Source organism: Meleagris gallopavo, chromosome 14 (assembly GCF_000146605.3).
Source record: "Meleagris gallopavo isolate NT-WF06-2002-E0010 breed Aviagen turkey brand Nicholas breeding stock chromosome 14, Turkey_5.1, whole genome shotgun sequence".
Taxonomy (NCBI): domain Eukaryota; kingdom Metazoa; phylum Chordata; class Aves; order Galliformes; family Phasianidae; genus Meleagris; species Meleagris gallopavo.
Genome location: NC_015024.2, coordinates 11,113,163 through 11,124,073, shown reverse-complemented (window position 1 = coordinate 11,124,073; position 10,911 = coordinate 11,113,163). Strand labels below are relative to the sequence as shown.

Sequence of the window (10,911 nt, the reverse complement as noted above, 5' to 3'; positions counted from 1 at the left end):
ACAGTATTTACAGCTCTGGGGGCACCGGGAAGGCGGGGGGAGCCCCCCAGGCCGCAGGCCAGCTGCAGCGGGCCCGGTGCCGCGGTGCATCAGTCGCTCTCGCTGGAGTCGCTGCTCTGCTCGCCCTGCACCTTGTTGCGGTGCTGCATGGCGCGGTGGTAGGCGATCTGCACCGACTTGCGGATGTTGGACTTGCGGCCCTCCAGCATCTTCTCCTTGTCCAGGTCCTGGTTGACGCCCAGCGGCACCAGCTTGGTGCGGGGCAGCCACTGCCTGCAGGGAGCGGGGAGCCACCTCGTTTGAGGGTTACGGGCGGCTGCGCGCTCCCCCGGCGGCACCGCCGGTTTCCCAGCCCCTCCCCAACCCCTCCAGGCCTCACCAAGTGCGCTTGTTGTCAAAGAAGAGGACGAGGTAGAGGTGCTCGCGCGCTTCCTGAGTCATCTGCTCGCCCAGCTTCAGCACCTCCAGCGGCGGCACAGGGATGGGGACGCCGTGGTGGAACATGCCCTCTCGCGGCATCTTGGGGTCGATGATCTGCCAGGGAGGAGGGGCTGATGCTGAGGCAGGGGACAAAACCACAGCCCGGCCACAGCCCCATTCTTCAAGTACCAAGAACTCTGAGCCCGCCTCTCACCCCGCTGACGGCACCAAGACCATCCCTGGCTCTGGGATGGGATTCTGAGAGATGCACATAGGTGGCCACACTCACCAGTGCCGGGTAGGAGGGGTAGCCCCGGCACTTGGCCCACACCAGATCCAAAGCGTCCAGGGAAGAATCCTCATCCTCAGAGAGCCACCCGGCACCACGGCCAATGCCCTTCCGCACCACTGCATCAAGAAAAGGGGGAGAGAGGACTCAGACATGGCCCTTGCGACCGATAGAACAGGCAGGTGTGTGGCTGGAAGGTTGTGACACTTACTGCTGTGCCCCACACCTCGCCCGGCACCCACAGAGTAGGATTCGTTCTCTGTTCCTGATGTGTCCTCACTGCTGTCCTCAGGGAAGTTCACGCGGGAGAAGGAGGGCTTCCCCCTGCCCTGCTTTGAGGGCGTTGTGCTGAGAGAGGGAGCAGAGCTGTGAGCAGCAGTCACACTTCCAGAAACTGCTTTCTGAGTGTCATCGTGGGGGCTCAGAAAGCTCACTGCGCCCACCCAGCACCAGGGACTCAGCAGGCATACAAAAGGCAGACCAGATGGTGTTTCTGCCTGGAACCCTTAGCCCTGCCTCACCTGGGAGTGTATGCTCACCCAAGCATGCTACAGAGCACAAAAAAGCACAAATCCCACAGCCAGGCCTGCAGCCCTCTAGCACTGGGTTAGCAGCATTGGCCAACAGGAGAGTGAACAGGAGAGGTAACACACCTCACCCAGCAGATGCCTGTAGCAGCGGCACACCCAGAGGCAGGCAACGTACCTGGTACGGTCTGAGGCAGCACTGCTGCTGCTGCTGCTGCTGGACTCGGAATCGGAGCTGCTGCGTGGAAGGTTACAGTCGTTGCGGTACACCAGGAAGCTCTTCTTCACTGGCTGGTTCCCACTGCTAAAGCCATTGGCCGGCAGGTCTGCAGATAACAAACAACAGAGGAGCATTAGGAGGGCATGGTGCCCTTGATGTGCTTCCTGCAGGGCTTGGCTGCTGCACTCACCCATGGGAGCGTCTTCAGTGGATTTGTCGCTGTCGCTATCGGAGCTGGAGCTGGGCCGTGGGCTTCGTCCCCGCTTCCTCTGCCGCTGGGAGGATCCCATAATGGGGAGCTGCGGGGGGCCTATGGGACTGTTCCCATGCCCAGGAGCTATCTGGCTGTCTCGATTCTTGGGGGGACGTCCTGGACGTTTTGGAGGTCCTGCAGTTTTAGGGTTCTTCTTGGAGAAGAGCACTGAAGTCCTCCTGCCCACTTCATGTGCTGGAGTGGAAGAAGAATTGGGACCCAGACCTGCAGGAGGGATGAAAAGTCATCAGCCACAGCCTGCAGGACCTGTCAGGGAAGGGATGGCAGTGGCAGAAAGGAACAGTTTCATTTCTCAGAGTTCCACTGCAACCTCGAAAATAAATGATCCTAAATGCTCTCTGCTTGCATGAGAGCCTGCTTTTTCAGGTCTTAGGGGAACAGGGTGCCAAGGTGACAAACCTCAGTGACACCTGCCAATTCTGCAAGTTGGCAACTGAGCTGCGCTCTCTGAGGAGCATGGCTCAGCACCTGCTCCTATCAGCTCCCAGCACCAGGGAGCTTGCAGCTGGCACATACTTCGCTCCCAGCCCCTGCAGGGCATTTGGAGCGTGGCCAGCCCTGCTGCAAGTAAGCAGTCAGCCTGGGGAAAGTGAGCAGCAAGGAAAGTGGTGAGAGATGAGGGAATCCTCCAGACAGACCACCTGCCTTGATCCTAAGGAGTTGCTATGGGTGAGGTTTGTGTGCATGGCCCCCCTGCCTTAGCTCTACTACACAGCCTGTCCAGGTATGGTTCTCTACCATTCCCCAGCAAACAGCAGCATTTTGGAGCAGTACCTTTGCCGGTCTCCTGGCTGCTGCTCTCCTCAGCAGCACTGTCTGTCTGAAGGTCCTTCTCGCAGGGGTTGTGCGACTGCAGGACCCCTCTGGCAGAGGAGCTGTGCCGCTCCAGCCCATCTCGGCCCAGGTCCCGGGGGTGTGCCAGCTTCCGCCGCAGGACTGTGATCTCCTTCTTGATCATCTTGGCCCGGCGGGATCGTCCTATGCTCTGCTTGCCAGCATTGACCTCATCCAGCCGCTCCAGCAAGATCTTCAGCTGCTCCTCCAAGGGCAGGTGCTTCTGATTTTCCGAGAGCAGCAGTCGCATGTCTTCTGAGGGCACAAAGAGGATGAAAGGAATCAGAAACTTTCTGGAGACCCTTTACATAGAAGGGCACGGGACTTCCCCTCAGTAGGAAAATAACTTACACAGTACCAAACACCATGAGAATGCTACCAAAAGACACCCTGAGAAAGAGCTTTGTGGAAAGCAAGCTAGTTAGGACTGCTGGGGAAGGCAGGCTGATCTGCAGTACAGGGAATGCTAAGGATTCCCATCAGCTGAGACAAGATAAGCAATAAAAAAGAAAGGGATTTGTAACAGGAAGGATACAGCAGAAATACATGACTGAAGTGACTCTGAAGCATTCAAGCGTAGGGAAGTTCTACTGCCTGAACCCTTCTACTGCACCTTCAGCCCTTCACATGCTCAAACAGGGAGAGGAGGACCCAAAAAGGACCCTTCTCAGGCATGTTATTCCTGGTGGCATTTCCCACTGCCCAGCAGGAGACAGCAAGAAAAGCCAAGTTGCCCAACTGTTGGGACTTAAGCTCTGAGTAGCTCTCCTACACGAGGACATGGGACAAGCACCCACCATCCTCGATGTCCTGGACCTGAGCCTCTTCTACAGTCACGCAGTGTGGGAAATGCATGCCTGTCTCAAAGTCAATGCCCATCTTCTCTGCCTGCCGGCGAGCCTGCCGCAGAACCACGCCTCCCTGCTCCCGCAGACGGACGGCTGCCCGGTAGAAGATAGTGTCTTTGGCATTGTATTTCAAACAGTTGTTGATAATCAGGTTGAAATCTTCCTCAAAGTCATCAAAATTCAGGTAACGGTACGCTTCCAGGTTTTGCTTCATTGTCTGAAAATCCATTGGCTTCTTGATGTGATCCAGGTAGTCTGGGACCTGTATTGAGAAAACAGCCCATGCTAAAGAGCCTGGAGACCCCCGTTAGTACCACCTGCTCCAATAAAACAGTTGTTAGAGGAATCAGGTATTGCGCTCCAGTGCTCTGTCCAAACGCACATCTGGAAAAGCTGTCTGCCTTTGCAACTAGAGGAGCTGTGGCCCAGTAACGCTTCCAGACTATAGTCCATGTGCTGTACTCAATCTATTAGAGCAGACACACACTTTGAAACATTTTTGTGCAGCTTCTCAGGGATGAGGCTAAGTACAGACACATAGAACAGACTGCTCTGGGTGGGAGCAATGGCTGTGGGTGGGACCACGCAGCCAGGACACCTCCAAGCCCACCTGCTGCCAGAGCTGCACAGCACTTGCACTCCCTCTCCCATCTCCCCAAGCAGGGAATCACCACTGATGTTCTCAGAAATCACTTCCTTTGCCCCCAGAAGTGACATTTCTGTGCTGTGCTCAGCCTGTTACCAAGCAAAGGGTTTTGCAGAAGGACATGTTAGAGCATACCACCTGCCTGGGGCTGAGTGCAGGCATTCTGCCTTTCCCAGGCAGAAGCCCCTAACCTGTCACAGATAGTGGGAAATCACCAGTAACACAAGCAGAGGAGCTGAGTGCTGTGCTCCTGGCTACCAGCAGCTGCCAGCACCACCCCTTCTGCTGTGCATTTGGCTCTCCCAGGACAGGCAGTGCTGCACACATCCCCGTTGAGTGCGTGGTGTCGGGACTGGAAACCATCAGCAGGCTGCCCAGAGGGCTTCTGAAGCAGAGACCCCCATGGGCAGCCCTTAGCGTGAGCAAGGGACAAGTGTGAGTGAAGTAGAAATCTGGGGGAGGGGGTTCTTACTTCGTAGATTTCTGTTACCTCAGACAGAGGGACCGGCTCACTGAAGATGTTGCCCGTGTCTTTCTCCTGTAGGTGCTCGAGCGTCTTGCGGAGGAGGATGAGGAAGGGGGTCAGCTGCATTTCCAGTGCCACCTGCTGCACTTTGATCTGAAAAAGAAGAACGGAACACAGCTGAGCATCCTGCCCTTCAGACAGCCTCCAGGAGCAGCTTAGCAGACCCACAGGACACTGCCACCTCTCCCTGCTGCAGTGGGACCGCATTCCTCAATAGGGTCTGCACGGGGCACGCGTTGCACCTCAACATCATCTCTAGAGAGCAGAGGTGAGGCAGGCCCCAGCACCCATGTTTCCCACATCAGCCTTGCACAGCAGCCACCTTCATGCAGAGCTGCCGGGGCAGGGCACAGCGCAACCGAGGGGACCCTGTGCCCACCGTGCAGCTTACAGAGGGCAACTGACCAGCACTCAGGAGAGCCCGTGCTCACGCCCACCCCAGCAGCTCCCCAAGGAGGGGCAAACAATCGTTACCGTCTCTCTCTTGAGCTTCTCCCGCTTGCGTATCAGCTCCACCAGCAAGCGCGCGCGCTCTAGGTCATGGCGGAGGCGCTGCCATGACTTCAGCTGCTCCTTCAGGGCCCAGTTCTTATCCTCAGTGTCTCTCTGCAGGAACATCAGAGACTGTGAGCTGACAGAAGTGTTCCCATCTCCTCCTTCCTGACTGTGCGTGAGGGCTCTTCCCTTGTACAGGGAACCAGCGCGCCTGACCTGCTGCCTCAGTGAATATCCCAGCTCCCCTGACGCGTGGGTGACACAGAGACAGCCCAAATGCTGCCTACAGCTCAGTACCTGCTCCGTGGTCACCCAGCCCTGAGGATACGAGAAAGCGAACTCTGGAAATACTCTGCCTAACATGACCACATGCAGGCAGCTGCCCAGGACCAGGAGCAGCAATAACAGGGTCCAGGCAGCTGCCCAGAGCTCTAGTGAAAGGCAACAGGGCAACATGGGAAGACAACTCTGGTTACCTTCACTTTTGGAGAATCAAAAAAACATGCTGACTTTTATTCTGCTACTGTAGCCAAAGATGAGCAGAAGTAGTTTCAATTCTTCTCCAGCAAATAAAAATGAGAGGAGGCAAAAGCGGGAGAAACCGCTGCCTGATCACAGTCTTCAAAGGGCTCAGAAAGGCTTATACAGCAAGTCAGAGGAAAGATCTTCCTCTGGCACAAGAAACCTCACATCTGTGAAGCACTGACTGAGGGCTGAGGCAAACAGCAGGCAGATAGCACCACCCACAGGGAACATTCCCATAGCTATTTCAGAGTCTGTGAGGCCTTGGTTTCTTCCAGACCACGTCTGGGGATCCCTGGCCACCCCTCTCAATGCCCACTGACACAAGTGGCCTCAGGTTAGAGCCACTTCTGCCAGCTTTGTCACAGCTGCTGGCCTAATGTCAGCAAGAGGAATGAGCTAACTCCTGCACACAACGGGGCAGGCTTCCCTTCCCATGGCAGGCTGCCAAAGGCGGATCCGTCTGGCAAATCTCTGAATGCTGAGAGTGGAGGAGAAGGTAAAGCAGCAAAAGCAGGCAGTTGGGGCTGCCCTTTCCTCATCGGGAGGTGGAGCTCTTTTCTCCAGCCCCCTTCTGAGCCCACAGGCACCACCACATGCAGCAAACGCTTTGAGCCCACAGCTGCAAAGGCGCAGGAAGCACACACAGACACCCAGGATGCCCCTCAGCACCCCAAAAGCAGGATGTACCTGATCACAGTTCCTCTGGGACTGCAGGTGTGTCTGAAGGCGGCGCAGCAGAGGGACACCGTTGCGGGATTGCCTCTTCAGAGTCCAGTAGCTGTGCAGTCTCTGCATGAACTGACTCTTCCTCTGGATAGTTAGACGATTGGTAATCTTGCTGAGCCTGAAGAAGGGAGAGGAACCACAAACCCAATCAGCAAAGCAAACCCGGCCATAGTAGAAGCCCCAGTGTAGCAGCGAGGCCACCCATGAGCTCCTCAGACTGAGCACACACATTTGTTTAGCAGAAATCCCTGAAAGGCCAGGAACGAGGGGCAGCAGCACACCACCGACAGTTACACTAAAAAACTTTCAGCCTTGTCTCTCTGAAAGGCCTTTTCCTTTCTTTCCTTTCCTCCTGACAGTTCCAGGTTGGGGTGCAAGGCAGGGGCACTGGCAGCTGGGCCTTTCACAGCTCCCTGTAGCCCCGAGACCGCAGCACGGCTGTCCCAAAGCTGTGATTCACCCGGCTTATTATGCTGGCAACGAGGGGCCACCCAAGACGACAAAGGCCCTATTCAAACATTACCAGACAGCTCGGCAGCCCCGAGGAGTTTGTAGCATGAACAAATCTGGGAAAGCGTGAGGAGGGGTGGGCAGACGCTAGCAGAACAGAGCTGCTGTGGGAGCTAAGGAAGGACTACCCTGAACAGCCCCAGCAAAACAAAAGGGGTTTTCCTCCTCTTTACAATGGCAAAGCCTGAAGCAACTGAGACAGCCTCTTCCACCAGTGCAGTTAAGAGATGCCCTGCTAGGTGGGACTGAAGTGTGGACCCCGTATCTCCATGCCCTGCAGGGCCAGCTCTTCACACAGGGTGATCTGACCTGCATCAGCCTCAGCTGAAGGCAGACAGCGTCCTCATCTGCTGTCATTGGCTGCGTGCGCACAGCTTCTACAGGAAGACATTTGGCATTCTGGCAACAGCCCTTGAAGAATAATTAATCCCAACAGGAAGGCCTGGGGTGAGGTTAACAGCTTCTATCTCAGTGTGGGTTTCACTGAGCACAAGGGTAGCAGGAAAAGCCTATAAACAGCTTGCCAGTGCATCCACACGTGGGAACAGAGAGGCTCAGGTTATGGAACGCACCCTGAGCGAGTGAGCCACACCATACGGTTAGCACACAAACACCATGGCACGAAGCCATCAATCCTGCAGCACAGACCTGCCCACACAAGTCCCCTAAATTGCCCACAGAGCAAACCCCAGTGGCTGCATACCCACTCCCACCCCATAGGAGCCCTGAAGGAGCCCTGCCAGGAGGCAGTGACCCTGTGCCGTGACAGCTGCGACTCGGAACCTGAGGGCCAGCGAGTGCAGCTCCAGTGTGGTGTCCCAGCTGCAGTGAGGAGCACCCGGCTGGTGACTCATGGCCATGAAGGCAAATGCTGCCCTGCCCAGCTCCAGCGGTGCACCACAGACATGCCGCAAGGCTGGGAAGCAGCAGGGCTGCGTGGGGCCAGCTGTGGCAAAAGGAAGGTGGCCTCTGCTTTCTTCCTGCAGCCTGCTCCAACACACAGGAGAAGAGCTCTGGGAGCCCCCAGCTGCTTCCTGCCACCTCTGTCCAAGCTCGGTTGCTGTCACGAAGCCAGCGGCATCTATTTCCTGTGCAGGCACCTCGTGGGGCTGCACATTTCACTCCTCTCTGTGGGAAAGCCAGAGGAAACCACAAACAGCCCTGGGGAAGAGCAATGTGAAAAGCATTTGTGCAAAAAGATAACGCCTGCATGCAAAGTGGGACACGAGACGGTGAGAAAGGGAGAGGCTTCTCCACAGCAAGGGGAAGGCAACGAGTTGTACCTGTGGGGGGGGATGCAGGGAACAGAAACCACAGGCGCTGCAGCTCGTTTTTCTGCCAAGATCTTCCGCGCCTTCTTCATTTTGATTCTAGACTTGGCCTTTGCCTTTTTCACCTTCTCGGAGCTCCAGCTCTTTCCTTCCTCCTCCTCCTCCTCATCCTCCTCTTCCCCCTCGCTGTGGGAAAGCGCGGGAAGCCTGCGCACAGAGCCTGGAGGTGTGTGGATGTCACAGTAGGCGGTTTTGCGCACGCTGAAGGAGGTCCCGTTTGCTCCCGTCTCACGGACAGGCTCCATTTTCATGTAGAGTCCAGCCTGCTGGGCACAGGTGACGTGGAAAGCGGTGTAACAGTTTGCCTTGTGACACTGGATGCAAGCCCCAGAGCCACGCTGCTTGCAAATATAGCAGGTCAGCTTCCACCGCGCGGGCGGGATGTGCTCGATGCTGTCTATGGGCTCCAGGAAAACCGTGTTGGCAAAGCACACCTCCGGGATCCAGAGGGCACAGACCACGTGTGCCCAGCGCCCATCGTCCGTCTGCTTGAACGCGCCGCCCTTGTTGGGGCACAGGGCGCAGTCCACGGCTCGCGAGGGTGACTGCAGGCACCTCCTGCAGAGCCACTGTCCCTCAGGGATGTAGGGCACCCCGTAGCACTCCTGGTGCACGGCCAGGTTGCACATATCACAGAAAAGGATGACGTTGCTGTTCTGGCACTCCCCGTCATTGCAGATGCAGCACACGGCATCCTCGTCAACCAAGGCGTTGGGGTCCCCCTTGTTGTGGCTCTCAAAGTACGACTCCTTCTCCAGTCTGTCCATCAGGTACTCAAAGATCTCCTGGGGAATGGGACTGACGCCTTCTGTCTTCCGCCGCTCGTTCATGATATCCAGCCAGATGTAATCTTCCTCGTCCATGTCGTACTCCACCTCCTCATCAAGCTCCTCTGCTGACTTCTCAATGTACCTGGAAGAGGAAAGCACGGGAGGGTGAGTGTTCTGCATATTACAGTCAAAAAACCCCAACAAACAAGAAAGAAGCAGCAGCACTCAGAAGCTGGAGGTGCTGCTGCACTGCGTGGGGTACCAGTACAGCACAGCTGGGTGTTCAGACAAAATAACAAGTTGCAAACATTGGAGACTTGTCAACACAAGACAGGAACTTGCACAAGCCAGCAAGTGGGCACCCAGTGCTCAGGAGGCAGCAAACTTGTTCCCCAGACACAAGAGCATTGGCCCTGCTGCAAATGGAGTGCAGACACTGCCATGTTTTGGTAATTCTGCCTGCTGCCACCTGAGGGTGAGGCAAGGTGAATTGTGGGGAAAAGCCAGGAGGCCCTGCACCCTGCTCCATCTGTCCTGCTCCATCCAGCAGTGGCCAGCAGTCACAGTGCAGCACCACACTGAGCACTACGCAGACACCTTATGGGTGTTCTCCAGCAGCGCGACACAAGCCCACATTATTCCTCTGTGCCTGCAGCTTGGTGCCAGCCTCCCAGGCAGCATGCTGGCTAAGAGGGCAGAGATGGCTGTGAGAGCATCGCTTCAATGCTCAGTACTGGCTCTGCTTATTTTGCCCAATTAACAAACCACGTATGGAAAACCCACAGGGCCACAAGAACACATTAAGCCTGCAAATGCACACAGCTTACAGCTGAACTTTGGTGCTGGAGGGCTCCTGACTTATCCTAGAGCATCTCCAAAGTGCAGCATGGAAGGCAGAAGAACTCTCTCCTTCCACGGAACGGTTGGGTTGGGAGGGCCATTAAAGCCCACCCAGCTCAATCCCTGCTGCGGGCTGATTGCCACACAGCAGCCTGGCCACGGGCACCTCCATGGACAGGGCATCCACAGCTCTGGGCGGCTCGGTGCTCTCCGACTAGGGAGTTTTCCCCCAGCATCCTACCTAAATGGTTTAAACCCGTTCCCCCTCACCCTATCACTAGGAGACCGCAAGAAGTCGCTCCCCACGTTTGCCACGAGCTCCCCTTCAGCCCGTATAACCACACCGGCACCGGACCGCAGGCAAGCCCCCAGGCGGCACCCGAAAGCCGCGTGGCCACGAGGCCCCCATCCCGCGGGGCGGCACCGGGCGGCCGGGACACTCCGCTACCTGTAGTAGGAGGTGGGGCGCGGCGGCGCGTCGGGCGTGTCCTGCTCCAGCTCCCGGTACACCACCTCGGGCAGCTTGGGGGCCGCGCCGGCCGAGGCGTTGTGGTGGTGGTGGTGGTGGTTGGAGTCCTTGCGCTTCTCCTTGCTCTTCTGCTTGGCCGACTTGGGCGCGGCGGCGGCGGCGGCGGCCGCTTGGCTCTCCCCGTTCTCCTTGTTGCCGCCGTTCTCCGGCGCCTCCTCGGCGGCCTCCTCGTCCTCCGACACCACGTCCAGGTTGTCGAAGATGCTGATGCGGTGCACGCGGCCGTGCAGGTCCACCTCCACCATGCGCTGGGCCTGCGCGTAGGTCATCACCTCGCGGCCCGGAGACTGCGACGCCTCCGAGGGGTTCGGGGACTGCTTGTCGGCGGCGCCGGCGCGGCCCTGGCGGCCCTTCTTCTTGTGCTTGCGGAGCGGCGGCTGCTGCGGCGGCGGCGGGTTGTCGTGGTCATAGTGGTACAGGTGGTACTCGATGCCGCTGTAGCTCTTGTAGATCTTACGGCAGCTGCCCACCGGGCACTCGTAGGGCGGCTTGGTGGCCCGCAGGTTGTGGCAGAACGTCTTCACATCGAAGTCGACCCCCATGGCGCGGCCTCGGCCTCGTGCGGGCGGCGCTGGGGCGCCGAGGCCCGGCCCTGCTGCCG

At 57.5% G+C, this 10,911-nt stretch overlaps 1 protein-coding gene across 2 annotated transcripts; it reads right to left on the bottom strand.

The window, feature by feature from the left end:
• Nucleotides 1-6: 6 nt before the first annotated feature.
• On the bottom strand, nucleotides 7-10,905 carry BRPF1 (bromodomain and PHD finger containing 1). Of its 2 annotated transcripts, none has more exons than XM_019620149.1 (13): nucleotides 10,230-10,905; nucleotides 8,124-9,083; nucleotides 6,292-6,448; nucleotides 5,059-5,190; nucleotides 4,531-4,677; nucleotides 3,362-3,674; nucleotides 2,505-2,819; nucleotides 1,647-1,934; nucleotides 1,415-1,562; nucleotides 921-1,057; nucleotides 710-828; nucleotides 380-534; nucleotides 7-273 (listed from the first exon to the last, which is right to left on the bottom strand). In XM_019620149.1, the coding sequence occupies exons 1-13, from the start codon at nucleotides 10,850-10,852 to the stop codon at nucleotides 90-92; spliced, it is 3,678 nt and encodes a 1,225-aa protein (XP_019475694.1). In that variant the 5' UTR covers nucleotides 10,853-10,905; the 3' UTR covers nucleotides 7-89. The 2 variants fall into 2 exon arrangements, with proteins under 2 accessions (XP_019475694.1, XP_010716888.1); XM_010718586.1 differs by having other exon boundaries at nucleotides 4,549-4,677.
• Nucleotides 10,906-10,911: the final 6 nt, after the last annotated feature.